At 35.8% G+C, this 19,963-nt stretch overlaps 1 protein-coding gene across 2 annotated transcripts in view; it reads right to left on the bottom strand.

Moving 5' to 3' along the window:
* MON2 (MON2 homolog, regulator of endosome-to-Golgi trafficking) overlaps positions 1–19,963 on the bottom strand; it is a 67,740-nt gene that overhangs the window by 30,822 nt on the left and 16,955 nt on the right. For both annotated transcript variants that reach the window (XM_056482686.1, XM_056482687.1), the window contains exons 4-20: positions 19,816–19,947; positions 18,272–18,401; positions 17,622–17,719; positions 16,315–16,440; positions 15,379–15,573; positions 14,512–14,636; positions 13,990–14,129; positions 11,251–11,404; positions 8,567–8,796; positions 7,350–7,431; positions 6,498–6,679; positions 5,148–5,260; positions 3,988–4,092; positions 3,658–3,738; positions 3,502–3,575; positions 3,333–3,423; positions 2,088–2,189 (exon numbers count right to left, since the gene is read on the bottom strand). In XM_056482686.1, the coding sequence (XP_056338661.1) occupies positions 2,088–2,189; positions 3,333–3,423; positions 3,502–3,575; positions 3,658–3,738; positions 3,988–4,092; positions 5,148–5,260; positions 6,498–6,679; positions 7,350–7,431; positions 8,567–8,796; positions 11,251–11,404; positions 13,990–14,129; positions 14,512–14,636; positions 15,379–15,573; positions 16,315–16,440; positions 17,622–17,719; positions 18,272–18,401; positions 19,816–19,947 (2,160 nt within the window). The remainder of the gene's footprint in view (positions 1–2,087; positions 2,190–3,332; positions 3,424–3,501; positions 3,576–3,657; positions 3,739–3,987; positions 4,093–5,147; positions 5,261–6,497; positions 6,680–7,349; positions 7,432–8,566; positions 8,797–11,250; positions 11,405–13,989; positions 14,130–14,511; positions 14,637–15,378; positions 15,574–16,314; positions 16,441–17,621; positions 17,720–18,271; positions 18,402–19,815; positions 19,948–19,963) is intronic.

A 19,963-nucleotide genomic window follows, 5' to 3' on the forward strand; every position in this document is an offset into this window, starting at 1 on the left:
TTAAAAGCTGGTATTTTAATTACACTAGAATGTATATATAAAAGTATAAGAATAATACAATAAATCTCTAAAGGATAAAATTTGACTTCATAGTAAAACAAGAAATTTATCTTTTGGACAGACATACCTTCTGAACAAGGAAGCAATAGGAAGCAGTGAAAGACAGAAGAAAACAATGAAAATTACACATATATAATTCAAGTAAATAAATTTTCCAAAATGACTAAACTAACTGCTAATTCTAATAATGATTGATTAAAAAGCACCAAACAACACTTCAATAAATGCCTAAGACTCTCAAGTTTAACTTAAGCAACAAAATTGGAAGTTTCACACACTGCTTAACGTAATCAAGTGAGGAACAGGATAGCAGGCAACAAAGAGTCTTCTATACTCTCAAATACAAAAAGTAACTACATATTGAAGATAAATCTCACTCCATTTTAAAAACCTCACAAAGAAATAGCAAGCATCTTTAAACTTGAGTTTCAAATGCATGGTTTCATTTCTGTTTGTCTCTAAATTCTCTAAACCTAACAACTTTGCTAATTGCTTTTTTTAGAATACAAAAATTAAAACATTGTGCATATTCATGTCTTAGATAGTCAATATGAACTGTGCTACATCTAATACATTACTCTCGAACTAACATAGGAAGTGAACAGTTTCACTGACTGCTACATAATTATTCCCACCCACCTTCCAGCCCTAGCTGTGATGGTGTGAGAACCCACAGTCAAGTCCAAGGCAGTATCATAAAGAAGGGTGATGCCTTTTATTGGTGGACCATTCTCTTATCAACCATTGGCCAAAAAGAAAAGGAGAACACTACAGAAGAGCTAGCTTTACGTCTAAAAAAGCAGACAAGAAATAGCTACCCTCCTGATTTACTTACATTTTTAAAACTTTATATAAAATAAAAAGAGAGAATTTGAAGTACATCATGCTCTGATTCTGTCCAGATAACCAGTTCCAGAAGCAGGGAACAAACTCCCTCAGGTTGTGTTTAATTGAATTGTAGTTGATGTTTCCCCCTTCCTTAATGTACCTAAACAACTTAGGTTTAAAAGGAAGTAAGGCAGTACTTTGAAAAAAAAATGAAGGACTCTGTATTTCCTACAATACAGTGCCAGATTATCCGCAATGCACTGGAAACAGACTGCTCCCTAGATGAAAACAGTCTCAAGATGTGGATGCTGAAATTTATTGTCTTGTAGGGCAAAAAATAAAGAAGGGAAAGACATGCCTAGGCTTTAAGCTTTTAAACCTAGAAGTATTCACAATTTTTTTCTCCTAGATAAAGCAATATGTGGCTTCCATAAATAGACCAATGGCCAATCCTTGATATTGGCTGAAACAATGCACAGGTGTTAAGGAAGTGTCTGATACATTCTGAATTATGAGGAAGAAAAGCCTTCTCTTTTACCCACTCTAAAACAAAAACTGCTCTTACATTTTATTCTCCTTCATACATTTAATTCTCCTTCATGGAGAATTAAAACTACAGTTACATTTAATCACCTATTTTTAGTTTTCAATTCAAAATGTTTTTTTTTCCTTGATAAAGTATACTTTTTGTGGTGAAAAGAAAATGCGATAGGATTACAACATTCTTATGCTTGAAGAGAAAGCATTCTGAAATTAGCTTAAATATTAAACAAACAAACAAACAACCCTTTCTTAGTAAATCTCCTGGCTTCAATTCTAGGAAAATTCTATCTCAGAATCTTCCTTTATATTTGTACTGTGTGAAACAGTAAAACATGTTTATACTACCTTAATTAGAACAAATGTATGAAGTACAATTACTTATCTTTCTAAACACTGCTGTGCCGAAAACATATAAAGACTGATGGCACCATAAAGACAAAGTCATCAAGACATATTAAAATATTGTAATTCAAATATATAAATTAACGTTTAAATTCAAACCACAATGCATTTGAGTTGCGACAATAAAGTGCCTAAACCAAAGTATATAATTACAATTTAGAATGTTTTTTAATTACACATTAAAAGCATATTTCGACAAGATTTTCATTAATACAAACTAAATTCTAGTACAAGTGATAAAAGCCATTAGTTACCTCCAGCAGATGACCAGTCAGAGGTCTCCAAAGAATCTCAATCCTGCGCATATTAACTAGTCCCGTTTCCAGTAATTTAGCAACAGCGAAAAGTGATGGTTCCTTAATAAAGCGGAATTGGAACACATGCTGAGGTTACTGTGACAAGGTGAGAGCATTTTGCTAGGGGATGATTCCTGAGCTGAGGTGTAGCTGGTTGGTTCCACGGGCCGCGGCAAGCGCAGTCCCGCAGGCGGCCACACGGGGGCAGCAGTCTGACTAAAACCAGCTCTGCGGCGCTGTAAAAACGCGCCTGCGCTCTGCCCTCCATCCAAGCAGCTTCGCAACACCTTTAGCTAGAAAAACAGCCTTTTCTCCAACTTTCTGCAACTTTGCAACTTAAAATTTTATGTGAAACAATCTGGAATACTTAATTTCATGCTATCCTAGTTGTTTATTTTCAAATATATCTGCAAATAGCAGTGATAAGCTTCAATTTTGCTTTTTTAAAAAATCAACATATAGTCAAAATGACTGTTGCACTGAAATCATTATCTCTTCACATTTCTGCTGATTTATTAATATAATTTTCAACTGATTTTAAACACAAACTCTGCTTATTAAATTCATTCTCTGCTTCTGTAATAGCAAAATATTATAAAACGTGTTCTCTGCCTTCATTATCTCTAGTGCAACAGAATAAGGACAAACTTTCAGAAACTCTCCTCTGGGATAAGGTTTTGACTAGGAGAGTATATATTCAATCTTACCAAATGGCAGGTCTTCAACCTTTTTGGGCTAAAGGTTGTTTCTGAAGCTGACACGAACACTAACTATGGTTTTCCCATGTAAATATGACTTACCAGGTTTTCAAATACCTATTGTCAGACTTTCTCTGAAGTACATTGTAAGAGAAAATTGAATTGAAAATTAGCACCTCACAGAACATACCGTGCTACTCAGCATCCCTAACCTCTGAAATTACAAGGGCTTTTAAAAGTTCCATCCACCCACAATCTTATTAATGGAAACACATAACATTACTTAACTAAAAAGCACAAGAGCACAGTGAGGATGTTCAGAGAATCTAGTAACTATGAACCATTAAAAACAAGACATTCTCTGGTTCATATTTTATTTTTAATCTAGAGCATCAAAGGTGTTACTGCTTTTAGTATTAGAAATAGTTAGCTTAAAGGATAAATGTACAATCTCCTGCCTGTTTCATAAAAACATCTAAAAAAAAATAAACAAGTCTTTTTATACCTTATTGTTTCCATAGGCCATATCCATGGCTTCCAGAGACAAGGAGCAAAGGGCATTTATTAAGTGATGTAAAGACACATCGTCAAGGTACCTGAAAAATAACTGCTATCAAAACACTGTTGAGTTTGATATACACATACTATTTTAATTACAAGAAAAGGTTTCTTACTGTGAGTTTTCAAAAAGCTTTGAAATCATGCTGGATATAGATGGCAGATCAGTCATAACTGCTGTAGTCAGAACCTTGAAAAAAAGAGAAATATGTCTTACAGATTGTAATAGAAAATGCTATGTAATCATTAACTGAAAAACAAACAATGCTTACTGTGCTTGGCCCTTCCACAGCTCTTCCAGGTTTTAATGCACCCCCAACACTAGGCTTCAGTCCCAGAATCCATACAAGATGCTGAAAAATGCAAAAGGATCATTTTTCAGGCAGAGAAGAAATTAGCACTGTACTCAAGTGAGCCACCAACCTTCCAGCCAAACAGAACTCAAAAGAAATGCTACAGTACTTATTCAAGGAAATTCACAGTACTCCATGAGAAAACACAAAGGTTCTTCTATTGCTCACTGAGCAACTGAAAACCAAATTATAGCAAAACACTAAAGCATAACAACAAGGCATAAATATTTCCTGTGAGGGAAATATTACCTGAAGGGTAGCCAGGACAAGTTGCCATGATGTACCAAGAACAGCTCCATGGAAATGTGCCAAGTTGAGTAATGTCCTCATACACTGGATATTTTTTGATGTCAGCTACAGGAAAAAAAAAAGAATAACCAGCCATCCAATTTTTATCATTCCACAACAATAGTGTTTCTAGCAAACTTCCAGTTTTTACTGAAGTGCCTTAAAACTACATTTTGTTTGCACTAGTGAAATATATTTTTTCAGAGTAGTTCAGTATCTCTCCTTCTTCTCTCAGACTTATTTTGGTGAGGCTGAATATGAGTACTTGCATGCTGCATCCAGTTCTGAGGCCCCCAACACTGGGAGGATTTCCATCTGTTGGAGGGCCACCAAGGTGTTTAGAGGGGGGGGAACACCTCTCCTATGAGGAAAGGCTAGAAGAATCAGGATTGTTCAGCCTGGAAAAGTGAAGGTTTAGGGACAACCTAATTGCAGCTTTCCAGTACCTGAAGGCAACTTCAGGGAAAACAGGACAATACTATTTACAAGAGTACATAGTTACAGGACAAGAGGGAATGGATTGAAATTGAAAGAGAACAGGTTTCAGTATTAGGAAAGAAACCTTTGCTGTGAGGCAGTGGAACAGGCTGCCCAGGGAAGAAGTGAATGTCTCATCCCCAGCACTGCTCAAGGCCAGGTTGGATGGGGCTCTGAGCAAGCTGGTCTAGCAGAAGCTAGCACATGGCCAGTGGGCTGAAATGAGATTTATCTTTAAGGTCCTTTCCATCCCAAACCATTCTGTAATTCTATGATTTGACCACTTCCTTTTCCTCCAAGTTTCACATTAGTATCAGTCAGAAGTTCAAGTACTCTAGCTTAATTGCATCATCCCCTCAAAATCAGCAGTCACACACAGGCACATAATACAGCTGAGATCCAGAGTCTTCCAAATGGAATGGATAAGAACTTCTGAGCTAAAAGTCAGAAAAAGCAAGAATAAGACTCCTTTGCAATTAAATAACTTTACTGTCCAGGGCTGTTCCAAATTAAAGTCTTAGGACAAGAGTTCAGCTGACCATTATTTGTAAGAATGGTGTGTATCTGTAGCCTGGTTTTAAGATATGTGTAGATGCAGGAAGAAGTAGTTAAGCAAAGTAAGATCACTTACAAGTTGTACTTACCATAACTGTTCCCTGTGGCTGAAGAGCTAAGGGTTGCCCAACTGCTACAACTTGCTGGTGAGACTCACTTGAAGGACTAATCATTTGAACATTCTGTCCCTGAATGGAATATGCTGGAGGAAAATTGAAAAGAGACAGAAAAAAAATCTAAATTTAAAATCCAGTACTTACTTACAGTAAGAACCACCTTGTGGCAAACAGATTCCAGAAAAATTTTTTACAGTTGTTTAGCTTTAACACACCTCACTTTGAGACTTTTAGTTATATTTAGATTACAGTGTCATTGCCGTACAGATTTAAAGATTCAACAATTATTCCCTCTTTCTAACAATTACACAATGCTTGCAATATATTTATATATTTTATGTCAAGACTGAAATATTTATGATTAAAATATGAGTATTAGACTATCAACTCAGCTTTTGGTAGTAATTGTGTATAAAAAATATCACTGTGTGCTACCATTGCACCATTCATCAGAATATGATGGTGTCATCAATGCCATATGATGATATTTTTTCAATATGGGACTTCAGGACACCCATTTTACAACTCACTTGTAAAAAGAAGAGCAGCCTATACAAAATAACTGTGGTTCCCTGCTTCATTTCTATAGACATCTGTGTAGTTCAGTCATGTGTACTTCTTTATGGACTTAAAATCTAACAATACACTGAGCTGGTACACTGAACTGAAGTAAGGGTGCTGGTCCTTCTTCACACAATTAAGATATTTTTGTTTTATTTTAAAAGCTCTAATGCTAGATTCATCTGTATAGTCTTCAGGTAGTTGCTTTTCTTAGTAAGTAGTAATTCACTTTCAAAGATGGAAACAGAGTACATCCTAAACAGCATATATTATGAGTTACGTAATATGTGGGACACATCAATTCAGCTTTCTGTAGGCTGAAGAGAGCCCAGAACTCAGATCTTCCACTTATGCCTAAGTATTACCATCACTGGACAATTGTAGAAAAAACTGTAGTACATCAAAAATGTTCTAGCCAAAGTTTTAGAATCCAAGTTACCCAGAGTTCTTTTCAGATTTTGAATTGTCATAATTACATATCCTCACAGGTCTTTACAAAGGTAGACAGATCACCTTAGAATTTCAACTTTTGACATATGTGACTCATCCAGGAAATTTTAGTTTGATCAGAGTGATAGTCAGCAAATGCTGCAAGACTAACAAGTTCTGGAAAGCAGGTGACCTAGGTGCTGTCTGAGGATTCTAACTTATTTTAATACAGCCAAATACTACAGCTGTGTGTCTTTGGAATCACATCCTGAAAATATTTGGGTTTAGAGGACAATACAAAGAAATGCAATTAAGGAAAATGGACATATTTACATTTGCTGGACAGAGCTGCAGTTGTGCTGTTTAATACAGTAAGGGCATAGTGAGGAGGCAAGGATCCTTTGCAGATGGCAGTGATAAAGGCATCTCTTGATGTTACAAGACCCAGTCTTCCACAAAGTGCAGCCATGGTCAATTCTGCTTTTAGAATATTTTCAGTGGCAGCTTCATCAGTGCTGAAAGAGCACACATTGTTCATCAAGAATTAATACAGGCAGATAACCAAAACTGAAAGCCACATGAACATACTTTAAACCCATTAAGACTATAAATATTGAAGAACAAGCATAACTAATCAACAAAATTCTACAGAACCACTTCCTTCAAAATTGGACTTTATTTCTCAGTGACTTGGTAAATGAGACTATGAGAAGATATTTTAAACTAATTTCAGAAAATGGTGTTTGATTACAGAAAGCTCTTTGAAGGAGTAAATTAATTTATCACAGACATTTCCTATAAAAAGCTTTTCCACTTTAAAGATTAGATAGTACTAACAAGTACCAAGACATTACTTAGTTCCTTACTTGCAGTATCAGGACATGGAATCATGTTGAAACATGCAAGCAAAGTAAAAAAAAATAAAGATAATTTAAATATTGTAAAGGCAATCCTTTGGAAATGCAATTAATTGTTCTGTATTGAAATACATTAAAAGTTGATGCTGGACTTCTGGAGACTTCTGTGCCATTTTCTAATTCAGTCTAAGCCACAAACCTGACTGCTCAGGTGCCATGAACAGCACTTATGTTGAAAACTGTCAATCCGATGGCTATCAAAAGTCAGTCCAAAATATAGCTTGGAATACCAACTTAGAAAAATAAGGGGAAATGAAAGACCAGATACCTTGCATCAAGTAGGAGGGATAGAGCAGCCAGAAGACCACACCAACAAGCATTCACCATTTCTTCCCAGACAGCTCTGTTAACTTAAAAGAAATACATAAACTTTTTTATAGCAGAAACACAGTAGTTCCCTTAATAACTTTCAACTGTATCATAAAAAAATGCTTGCTACTGCATCTTCTGAAGTGTTTTTGTATGTATGTTTACACAGATATATATATGTGCATACAGAAACACACTCATACTAGTAAGTATTTAAACAACTTGCATTTAAAGTAACATCTCTGAGGGGGAAAAAAAAAAAAAGTCACCAAGCAATGCTTTTTCTAAATAGCATCAAAAAAACCCACCAAAATCCAACTTCCTACAGTATATATAACCATTTTTGATCCTTGTCTATAAAAATAAACATTCAGAAGTGCAAAAATATGGGACAAGAAACTCACTGAAATTTTGCAGTGAAGTAAAAATACTCTCCTGTGGTATCTATAATTTGTTTCTTTCATTCAATAGGGAATAAAAATATACTGCTCTAGCAAACAGGTATCTGCCCAGCCCATTGCATGCCTCCCTCTCTCCGGGGCCCCGCCGAGGCCCTGGGCAGAGCCGGCGCTCCGCAGCACCACGGAGAGCTCCCCGCTCCCGAGGCAGCGCCGGGGACAAACCCTCTGCTCCCCGCTGTCCTTTCAGCAGCCCCGGCTCAAATTCAGCTGCACTGCCTCGGCTTCCTGGGGCACGAGCCAAACTCACTGCTCAAACACAAGTCTCTCTGTACATACAGAACCCTATGTAGAAAGACCCCAGACTCATCATATGCTCCACACAGACAATCCTCACTTCACAGCAGTTCTGCCCTTAAAGAAGTCCTGCTCTATATACTGCAATATTATTAAGAATTTCTCTCTTAAAACATGATTTTTATCTTGTTACTAGAAATATATATTTTTTTTAACATGGTCATAACTCCATTTCTGTTATTCAGTCTCTTGTGATCTTACATCTCAGCGTTAAGCCAAAAGCAGAACACCAAGTCAAGTATTTTTTTAATGGAACTGCTGTTCCATTAAAAAAAGGAAAAAAAAAAAAATCAAACATACTTCATTGGAAGTTTTTTATATAAAGAATAAACAATAAATATAAGCCAAAAAAGCATGAAATTTTAAAATCTGCTTTCCATAAACCTGTTCTATTTCATATAGTGTTTGCATTTTCAAATACCTAGTTCTTTCTCTGACTGGTCAGAAACAGACTGCAAATCTTGCTCTGAAGACTGTGCTGGTAATGAAGTTGCCTCTGTTGAGGTTTGAATGACAGTTTCAGCCTCTCCCAACTCTCCTTCGATCATGGTAGTGATACCACGGACAAGATCCAGCAAACAGTGAAATGCCACTGACATTGCATAGCCTTCAGGAATTGTAGGTGGCTCGACTTTGTCCAGCATCTCCAAACTAAAAAATTGAAAACATGAGAAGTGTGTAGAAATATCACTGTCTTTAAAAACAATAATAAAAAACAAGATTCCAAATGAATGGTAAGTACAAATGGGTCCCAAATACAATCCTTCGAGATTTATTGCAACTCAAGAAAAGTCCTTTAAGTAATTAAGTAAAAGAGTAAATGAATCACTAAATACAACAGCAACCAAAAGGGTACAAACCCTGAGTATAGATCTGCAAAAAATATTTCTAAAAACTAACACATATAAGCAAGCATCATGAATAATTCTACATGTATTATTATTTTACTTAGAACCACTGCAACAGAACTATACAGAAGAACACAAGTATCTAGGAACCAACAGAGGAAATATATCAGTAGGTCATGACAATGTGAATATAGTTATAACAAATTGAGAACAAGTCAGACGTTCTATTATCAGAGTCCACATGACTAGAAAAGCCTGTCCATAGCTAGATATTACACAGCCAAATATTCATCACCTACATGCATGCGTAAACAACGGAAGTTATTTGTAAAAAGGGGATGTGTCTACATGATCCACTGCTGAAAAGCATGCAATTAAAACATCACTATCCTGGAACAGCAGCCTCATTGCCACTTGTCTCCATCTTTTACTTTAAAAGAACATAAGGAACTGCTGAGTTTAAAAATCCAACAAATCCAACAGGAATTGCAGCTGACAGAGCAGCAGCATCTATACAAGTAGAGACAGACTGTTACAAAAACTACCTGCTACCACAACAACTATTATTACATAATTTTTTCCTCTACAAACTACTCTTAAAAAAAGCTACATATCCCAGCTAAAATACAAAGATACTTTTATGCTCTAAGTGCCACAACTCTTGTCTGCACAAAGGATTTTTCCTTCTCCCAAACATGCCATGCTTCAATCATTACCACTAATTTCCTGAAGATAGCTGCCTCAGATATCTAGGGGAGAGGGAAATATAGCTAAATCAAGTGGTCAACATTTAATCTTCCATATACAAGAAAGTGTAAATATATACACAGGTCTAATTAAAATTAATAGTGACTTTTATAATTACAATATATACTGTTACATGGCAATGGCCATGAAAAGTCCTGAAGAGTTTGTCTTTTCCTCTTAAAAGCATTTAGTTCCTTAAGTAAAGGGGAAGACAAAGCATAGTGGTCTATAAGAAATTTGTATAAAAATATGAGATGCGGCCACGTTTGAAAATCTAATGGCAGCAGAAGAGAACTGGTGCTAGGATGCGACACATTACAGCAAGTCATCTCCTTACATACAGGGACCTACAGACAAAAGCACTAGATAGGAGAAAAAAACTGCTGTGAAATGCTTGTCATAACTCTGTAATCTTATACAAAAGAAAAAATGCAAAAATTATGCAGAGAAAATCAGAGTCACTTGACGTAAAACACAAGAGAGTTTAGAGCAGGATAGGAGACTATGATAGTGGCTGCAAGGTTCTTGAACCAGTTAAGAAGAGATAGAAAGAAAAAAGAAAAGCAAGAAAAGTAGAGGTTGTAGTAGCTGACTAGGTTAAAAATTTGCATTCCCTGAGAGCAGGCAGATAAGCTAAAACAACAGCCATGTCCACTGCTGGAATAAAAGTTTAACACATACACTGTAACTATTGAAATCTGACAATGATTTTTCTTCAGCACCTAAAAGGCAGGTAAAGGTGCTTCTACCCTAAGAATACTGAGATCCAGGCTATTTTGCAAATTTCACTGAATTTTAGTAAGCCAAAATTTTATGGTGGTACATCAGGTTTGGAAGCACTTGTCCTTCAATGATCCTGACTGACATGAAAATAATTGCACTAATTAAAAAGTAACATAGTACTTGCAGCTTTAAACTGAAAACACCATCTTCATTGTACAAAATAATGCACATGACAAAATAATTTGCCATTCTAAGGAGTATTCAGAACCTAGCCTTGGCATACAGGTCAATGTATTGTTTGAAATGACAACCAGACCAGTATCTACCACAATATCCTGCTCAATAAAAACTGTAAATACAGAAAAGCTGGTGTGAGAAAGCTATTTTTTATTCCCACTGATGTTCTGTTTGCTTAATGCCCTTCATGTTTACCATTACAAAATGCAGCAACAGGTATTCCAAAATTGTTCTGTACTACAGGGAGGCCTAAAAGTGAAGAGTTAATACAGATAATAAGGCAGGAAAACAAAATCCAACTGATGCAAAAACCATAGGGGACATTCCAATCAGAATCCAGGTCGTGCAGAAAAAACAGAAAAAATACCTCATGGCACCAACAAAGAGAAAATTCCTATTAGACTCAACACCAGTGAAACAAAAACCGCAATATTCACTACTAAAAAAAAAAAAAAACCTAAAAATCTTTACATCATTACATTTAAAATAAAAATCATTACATACATACAATACTTGTTACATACATTTTCAAAAAGGTAGAGGTACTCACTATGTAGCTTTAGCACTGCCTTGTACTGTTACATTCAGGATGGGTATCCAAGTGCCTCTGTACTCAAAGGCAGGTAATACAGTTGCACCTCCACCCATTCCAAGCACTCCTGGGTTAGTTTGTGCTGAGCCAGTATTCCCTGATGCATTGCTTCCTGTTTACAAAAACAAAGTGATAAAATCAACCAATCTCGTATTTGTGATCAGCAAACATCCTTTTTCTACATTTAATTTTTGAGACATCAGGATTAATCTGAAGACACTGAGTTCAAGAACAAAAATCAACATTAACAAACTATTTCTGAGCTCCCTCTGCTGTCTAAAATATAACCTTATGTGCAGTTCATTGATGTCAGCTGCCTAACTTCCAGTCGGAATGTAATGTTTCTGTGAAAGCCACAGCAACATTCATAACATTCTGTGAATGAAACAAACTTACACAGTCTTGATGAAACAATGTATATTTTAGCAAAGAGTCAGATAAGATACTTGAAAGTTAAGGATTATTTACATAGTTGTATCAAGATCTCAGTAGTTAGAAAGTTCAATTATTTCAATAACAAACTTACAAGAGTTTAGAAATGTAAAAACCGTAAGAAGAGAATCAGAGAATGGTAATATTTCAATCTGTTCCATGCCAAGGTAGAATAACAAACCCCAGCAAGAGATGACAATGTGCCAACCAACAGCTAGGAAGGCACAAATTTTGGCTCCAACTGAGAAAACCAAAAAAAGCAGCTAAAATAACAAGGAATTCTGCATATATACACTTCCTTCATGGAGAAGGACATCTAAACTTACTAAGAACAGGTCCCACAAGTTCAGATTCTCTCTGAAGAGGAAATGAGGAGATAGAGCAGAATCCCCAGGACAGCGACTCACAGTGTAATTGCCATTTTGGTGTGCTTGCTTTTAATGTTTGGGGAATAAGCTACTAATTTAGGCAATAAACTACTAACTCAGGCAATATGAATACACAGAAGTTTATGTATACACTTTAACATGGTAACACTTAACAGAGTGAAACAAAAAAATCATACTGCTAAACAAATGGTTAACCAAACATTGCCACTAACACAGTTACACTGCTGCCATTTTCTATAATCCCACAGTGCAGTCACACACATGCAACTATTTCTGTATTAATCTAACTCATTAAAGTGAGTTGTAAACATTGCCCAGTATAATAAAGGTGACACAAAACTTTAGTAGATGCAGCTTCCAACTTCTATGAAACAGGTAGCCTGTTGCAAGACTGAGACTCCAAAATTAAGTGTATAAGGAGTGTAAGTGTCCAAAGCCAGTTTGAATAAGGCTTCGAGCAACCTAGTCTGTTGGAAGGTGTCCCTGCCTATGGCTAAGGTGCTGGAATTAGATCACCTTGAAGGTCTTTTCCAACACAAGCCACTCCATGATTCCAAAAGACAGCCTGCTATGAGATTCTGCTGTTATAATCAGAAGACTCAGTTAAAGAATTACATTGCATTGATCTGCTCCTTGCATGTCAAATATGGCCATAGGAGGAAAAAAGGCAGAAAAAAAAGCATGAGAAAGTGACATGAGAAACACTCAGACAGAAAGAAGCAGTGAAAAGGAAAAGAGAAAACAAACTGAAATAAGTATCCAGAGAAATAGCAACAGCACTAGAGGTATGACCCTACTGCAGGGCTGTTTCACCTGAGGCAAAATTTAGGTTTTCAGAATGAATATTACAGAATGGTTTCTCATATGTGCATGTTACGTGGTGAAAAGTGCTTTTCTGATTTACTTTAAGATAATTAAGCTAACTTAGAAATACTACTAATAGAAATGTCTACCAATTGCAGTACAGATAGCTACAAAACGATACTGCCACAGGTTTCCTCATGCTGTCACTGCTAACTCCAGCATGGGATTCCAATTCCATGAGTGAATACTGAAAGCTGTGAGTCTAAACCCAAACTTTTCCAAGTTTCTAAATTTAATAGTAGACATGATAGACAAAAATTAATTTATTATCTGGCTTTTACCTCTTTTAAGAAGGCATATCAAAAGACACCCTTACAAATTACTTTTATGTTGTTTGTTGCTAAGGATTCTGCTTCCAGAAGTACAGGAAGAAGCAGAGAGCCTTAACTTGGGACATAAACAACTGCAAAGGCATTAACAAGACAATCACTCCTTCTTATCAATATATAAATTACCTAGTGAAATGCCAAACCCTGGCTGCAAGAAAAGACTATCAAGTTTAGTTTCAACATGTGTCTGATTCAGCTCACAAAAAGGACAGAGATAATTTGTAAAACACACATCTTTCATTCTGCCTCTTGGGTCTCTCACTTCAGTTTTGGCCTTGAACATCCAGAAGAATTAATGATTGCCTCCCACAAACTCACAACGTTTTACCACTTAAATTGGACACTGCCATAAATTACATCCCCGCACAAGGAGAGACATTTTTTATAGTCAGAAATTAGAAATAACTCCATCAGTATTTCCCTCTGAAAAGTTGTGAAATGAAGAGCTTGGTCACTGCAGAAACAAGAACCAAGGCAGGAGAAATGCTCTGCTGACTGGGGTCTATGCCCTCCTCACATTACAGGTAGATAAAATCCCACAGCTGAGAATACTAGTTAGTCAAGCTAATATTTCACCAAAATAAACACTGAAGTAGAGACTATACCAGAGCTGAATCAAATTAGAATTAATTACTACAAGAAAATGATCGAAAAATAAAATTATAATAAGGACAAGGCTTTACCAGTTTGGTTTGGTGTTGCTGATGTGTTCCCTGTGCTCGGTACAAGAAATAGAGACTGGATAAAGGACCCCAGTGCATTCACAATATCACGGAAAACTTTAGTGGAATGTTGCTTCATATCATATGACTGACAAAAAGACCTGGAAGGTATTTTATAAAACAGAAAACGTTTGACAAACTGGAGACTAAAAGAATATTTTAACAGCAACTTCTCCCCACACACACTCTAAATTGTAGACTAAAAGCCCATTTTAACAGCAAATATTTAGGTAAACAATAATATTTAATTTTAGGTAAATGTTCCTTTGACACTGCTAAGACACAGACATACTCAAATAACTATAATGAAGCCCTTCCTGGATAATAAACATTGCCTAATGCATTACACAAAATTATCATAGAGATTATTGCATTGAAGTTTCTACACATTTGCAATGCCTTAAGAAGCAATTTCCATTAGGGAAAAATAATAAAAATAAATCTTAAACTTTATGTAAAAGCAAAAGCCAATATATTAAATACCTTAATAGCTGAGGCTGCACACAAAGCCTGTGAATAGATTCTACTGCAACAGCTCGTAGCCACTGTGGTTTGTCTGCATCCAGAAACTTAACCAGCAATGACAAAAAGATTTCACATTCTGTCACCTAAAATATATAATAATGTATATATTCATAATAATAAATAATAATTTTATATATTTATAATAATTAATAAAAAGAAAAGCCTCCTACAAAATACTCTCTCAAAAAATCTTTCATCTCTGGAGTTCTATAACAGCAAGTTTTGTACAGAATCTAAAAAAATCCCTGGACTGAGTATTTACTCAGAATTATGTAAAAACATAACATTTCTGACAAGCTAAAATCACATATGCAATTGCACTGAAGGAGTTAAATTCTTCACAGACATTGCAATAAAGGTCATATATTTGCTACAGTGGACAAATGAAAAATATATGTTTTAGTAAATACCCAAAACTCAGGACACAAGAACAGCTGAACATGTTTTTTACCCACATTCTGTTAACAGCTCTAGCAACTCAAGTCAAAAGCCTCTTAGAAAGTATAAACAAAGCGCAGTAATCATCATTATCTAAAGTGAGGCAAATAAGAAGATCAAAAGGTTCCCAAAACCTGAAAGGCAGTTAAATAGAGAAAAGACAACAGCTAATCTACTATGAAATTCATACAAGCCCATGTTTAACAAAATCGTACATTTAGAATACATGTAAACACAAATAAACATAAGAGGAAAGTAGTACTTAGCCTTCTTTTCCCTCAGTGGACATCAATAGCTCCCAAGAACTAATCAATACTACTACTGATCATAACACTGGCATATAAAAAAAAACAAAACTGCATAAAGAAATTTTGAGCATATTCTTACCAGCAAACTGTAAAACTGTTTAATCAAAACAGAAACTACTCGCAGCAAACGCATACAGATGGGAAAGTATGGTTTTTCCACTGGTGCTGGGGAAGATGAGGTGGTGGAACCTTGCCTGAATTTGATATTTGGGGAGAAGAGCTTTATAACAAGAGGGCATACTCTTTCTTTAAGAAGAAAACTGAATTCCTGATGCTGAAAAAGAAAACAGAAAAAATTATATGCAAATATTCCTTAATTGTTACCAGTAGCTCTGATTATGCATCTTATTTACACTTGTAGTTATGATCAAGCAGTCTGAAATAATGTAAATCTTGGTATAAATTGCAATCAGGAAATGAAAAGGCAGAACTGCAGACGCCATTGTAAAGCTACCAAAAAGCAGGAAATTACATGGCCAGGTTCATGCCATGCACTCTTGTATTTTGCAAGATGAAATAGGCTGCTAATATATCACTTATATATTTATAAATTCCTTAATTTATCTACTGTCCGCTAGTAAAGCACATTACCACAGGATCATGGTGCATTTATATGCAGTAGATATATGCAATTCACAATCTTGATTTTTATTTTACAAGTGTGGTGAGGTTTTTGTAGAATTAACAATATCACAAATTCAGTTACAGAGCTGTCATAAATCAGAAAATACATCTCTGGAGGAGATACAAATAGCAAAACCAAGAGTAAAACAGAGTAAAATAAACAGTCCTACAAAATGTATAAACATAAATAAAACATGAACATAAATAATGTGTTTGGGAATAGAAAAAACATTCAAAAAGCACAGGGAACTTTGCTGTTAAGCCCCTCCCATATGTAAAAGCTACAAGTCCTTCAGGAAAACAATATTCATGTTAAATTACAGAGGATTTAATGAAGTGTAGATTTTACTACCTATGTGATTAAAAGTCTTTCTGTCCAAGAACTACTCACTTGCAAAAACACCTGTGGAAAGTCATTGAGGACCGACTCAAGAAGTTCAAGGCCAAATGTCCGTGTCATTTCTGTCATACCCACGAGCCAGTAGGGAGCATCAGCATTAACTAACTGACAAAGATCCTTAGAAAGAAACATAGCAACATTGACATTCTCTGTACAGTCCAGTACCAAGAAAGTTTCCCAAGTACATAATGAAATCTACACACTCTCCTCTTTCATGAGTAATTTTCTGATTTCAATACAATTTTTCTTTGAATACTTTCTAAACATAAATTTAAAAGCACAGAAAATGTTTAAGAGAAATTTTAAACTTTGCTGGTATCCTTGTAGCATGTGTGTTCATTCCTACCTTCAAAAATAGCTCAAGACCAGTGAATTTGCTAAGTCAAGATTTTTATTGGTGTGATGAGCTCAACTACTCCTTTTCATTACATACTTGCCTTTAATGTCCAATACCAACCACAAGAAACAGGACTGAACTACAGTTGCAGCATTTTGCTCTGTATTGGGTCTGGCTGAGATGGAGTTAATTTTCCCCACAGCAGCCCTTACAGCTTTGCATTGGTGACTAGAAAGGTGCTGATAAAACATCTGTGTTTTGGCTACATCTGAATAGCACTGGCACGGTCTCAGTGCTGTCTCTCAAGATTTCCCCCCCACTGCCACCAAGGGGCTGGCCAAGATCCTGGGGGGGAGGACACAAAAATCATCAGAAACTGTCATCCCAAATTAACCAAAGAGATATTCCATACCTCAGTTATAGAACCTAAGAAATGGAAGAGAAAGGGAGCCATGCATTCATTATTTACAATATTTGCCTTTGGGAGCAACCACTGTGGACTCTGAAGCTCTGCTTCCCAGGAAGTGGCTGAACATTGCTTGCTCATGCACATGCAAACTTATATTTTTGCTTTAGTAAACTGCCTTATCTCAACCTGTGAATTGCTTTTCATCTTATTTTCTCTCCCCATCCAGCTGAGACGGGGAGTGCTAGAGCAGCTGGGTGGGTACTTGAGAGTCTAGCCAGGGTAAACCCACCACAGGCTCACAGAAATAAGAATCTTGAATTTAATGCAGACACATATACTTAGCTATTGTTTAAGATTTATAGTAAAACATTTTTAAAGGCCACTCTGTCTTCATTTTCCCATCATTCCCCTGTGATACAGCATATCATCACTAATAAGAATAAATAGCATAAGAAAGCACAAGGCTCTGGTTAAGGACATTGCAATTTCTTAAAGAGATGTAGAAGCACCTAATCTTAACGGCAAGTATGTATTTATATGTTCCCCAACTACCTGAAAAAGCATATATGCATCTTTAGCACAGGGCTTCAGTGTACTGACAGATCTCCTATTACTATTCCCTTGAACTGCAGCTGGCTGGTCAACAGCATCTGTGTAAAAAAAACAAAACAAGGTTTTGTGAACAAAGGAACTGTTAAAAATCAAGTAGCGTTAAGTGTTCTTACAAGAATATTCTATGAGAATGGCCAGGTAATTCTTCTGCAACTTATCATGTCTATAGAAACAAACATTAGATTGACAACCAAAAAATCATCAATACCAAGCACTACATTCCAACGTTCTCTTCAAAACAACTACTGCCATGTATTTCACACTTAGTAATCTATAGTACCTGCCATGAATGACACCCTCACCTCAAATCCCTTTACAGTACTAAGCTGAAGACCAGTTCTCACAGCTTGAAAAAACACAAACAAACTAGGTTTTATACACTGCTGCACTGAATTGGACTGACACAATGGCAAAGGACTTCATCTCCTTTAAATACAAATAAGTGTATAAAAGACAGTTAAAATTAATGATGTTTGTGACTTCTTTATAACATCCATAGACATTTTACTACTTCTTCATCTGAAAGAGAAGTCTGATATGTGTCCAAAAAGCAAGTAAATAAAAGCAAGCTGAGTAAGCAGTATGCCCACCTTTGTATCGTTCATCTTCAGCAACCACTCTCTCAAACACAACAGTAACTACCTGCCGCACTGTAGCTGCTGCAGTGTTATTTGTGATATTATCTTTTGTGAAGTGCAATCGAAAGCAAAGCACAATTGCCTGAAAGGGAAAAACACAGAAAAAATATCACAATAATATATTTTATCTTTTAGCTAAGAGTCAAGAAGGTTGATAGATTGAAGAACGCTTTCTTCAGCAGTTTGCCAAAAGGTTGTCCAAAAAAAAAAAAAATTTTTAAATTTGAAGAACCAGAATACATTTTATGGATTCCCTAGCCTAAAAACTCTTCATTAATCCTTCCCAAAGGCAATCAAAAAGTGGTATTAACTGAATACATTACAATGTGCCAATAAAATTGCAGTCATCATACAGAGAATACACAGTAATCATTACACAGAACAACTTGTATGAATATTAATGTCAAAAGTACATTAGGAGGTAAGGTTAATCACAGAAAGCTAAAAAGTCATTCCTCTCCTACACTGAATCACAATACTTTCACAATCATATTGACTTGACTGCTATCATTCCTAAGACGGGCATTGTGGCATTGTGCTGGCAATGAGCTGAATACTTTTTCCCACTGGATTTTGTTATTACCTCTAACTCATAGTTTAATACTTACCTGTTTTATTATGAATTTTGAAAATGAACAATCTGAATGTGTAGTGAAACCTGTATTTCCTGTTCTTCTGCCCATATACTGTGTTCTTACACTTTCAAGAACCTCAACCACACCTGGCCATAGTGCTACATGCTGTGAGCCATAAAAGATTCACAATTTTCTTTTGCCTCTTTTTCATGTCTATAATTTGTGGACCCTACTCAGATGATATTGCTACATTAGTTTAAATCCTCTGATAGCTTGACTGAAACACAAACATGCAATACAGGTCTCGCTGAAACCAATTTTCTACAATGTAATCTAGAAGAGAAACTTACTAAGCAGTATCACAATTCACACATGGGCAAACAATGTTGCTTCCTCAACGAGAACCATCTCATAATTTAAACTAAAATGGACTGGATCCTTATTGTTTGTTTCAGTTGAAACATAATACTCAAAATGTTTCATGTTTAAAACTAAGACCCAAGGTTACTACAAAAAGAGCAATAACTGTAATGTTTTCAAAGGAGATTTAAGTCAGGGCAGGAGGCAACTTCTTTTAACATTTTCTTCATTAGTGAGAGTTTACACTGTGCTATGTGTTCTGATTCCAGTTCAAAAACACACAACAAATTTAACAGATGAGGATAGGCATTAGCTCAGTGTTTTTATTTGAAGCTCCTAAGAAGTCCAAAATATATTTTTGTGCAGGAATTACACAACACATGCAGAAGGAAGCTAAAAGAAATTCTGTTCTCAGAGTCTAGTCATAAAGACAATAGGAGCACAATAGAATCAAGAAAGCCTCTTCCTCATTCATTGTTTTCACATGCTCCATATGCAAAATTTCCCCATTTTTCCTCTTGGATATTTTAAATTCTATAGTTGACACCAACAAATTCTTACCTTGGACAGCGCTTCATCATGCACAACTGTGTTGGTTGTTAAAAGTACAAGAACTGTCTGGAGCAATTTAAGTTCTTCAAGACTGTTCTCCATTAACTGCCAAAGCATATTAATAATGTTTCCTGCTGCAGCCTACAAAGAAATAATT

This window comes from Oenanthe melanoleuca, chromosome 1A (genome assembly GCF_029582105.1).
Source record: "Oenanthe melanoleuca isolate GR-GAL-2019-014 chromosome 1A, OMel1.0, whole genome shotgun sequence".
NCBI classification, from domain to species: domain Eukaryota; kingdom Metazoa; phylum Chordata; class Aves; order Passeriformes; family Muscicapidae; genus Oenanthe; species Oenanthe melanoleuca.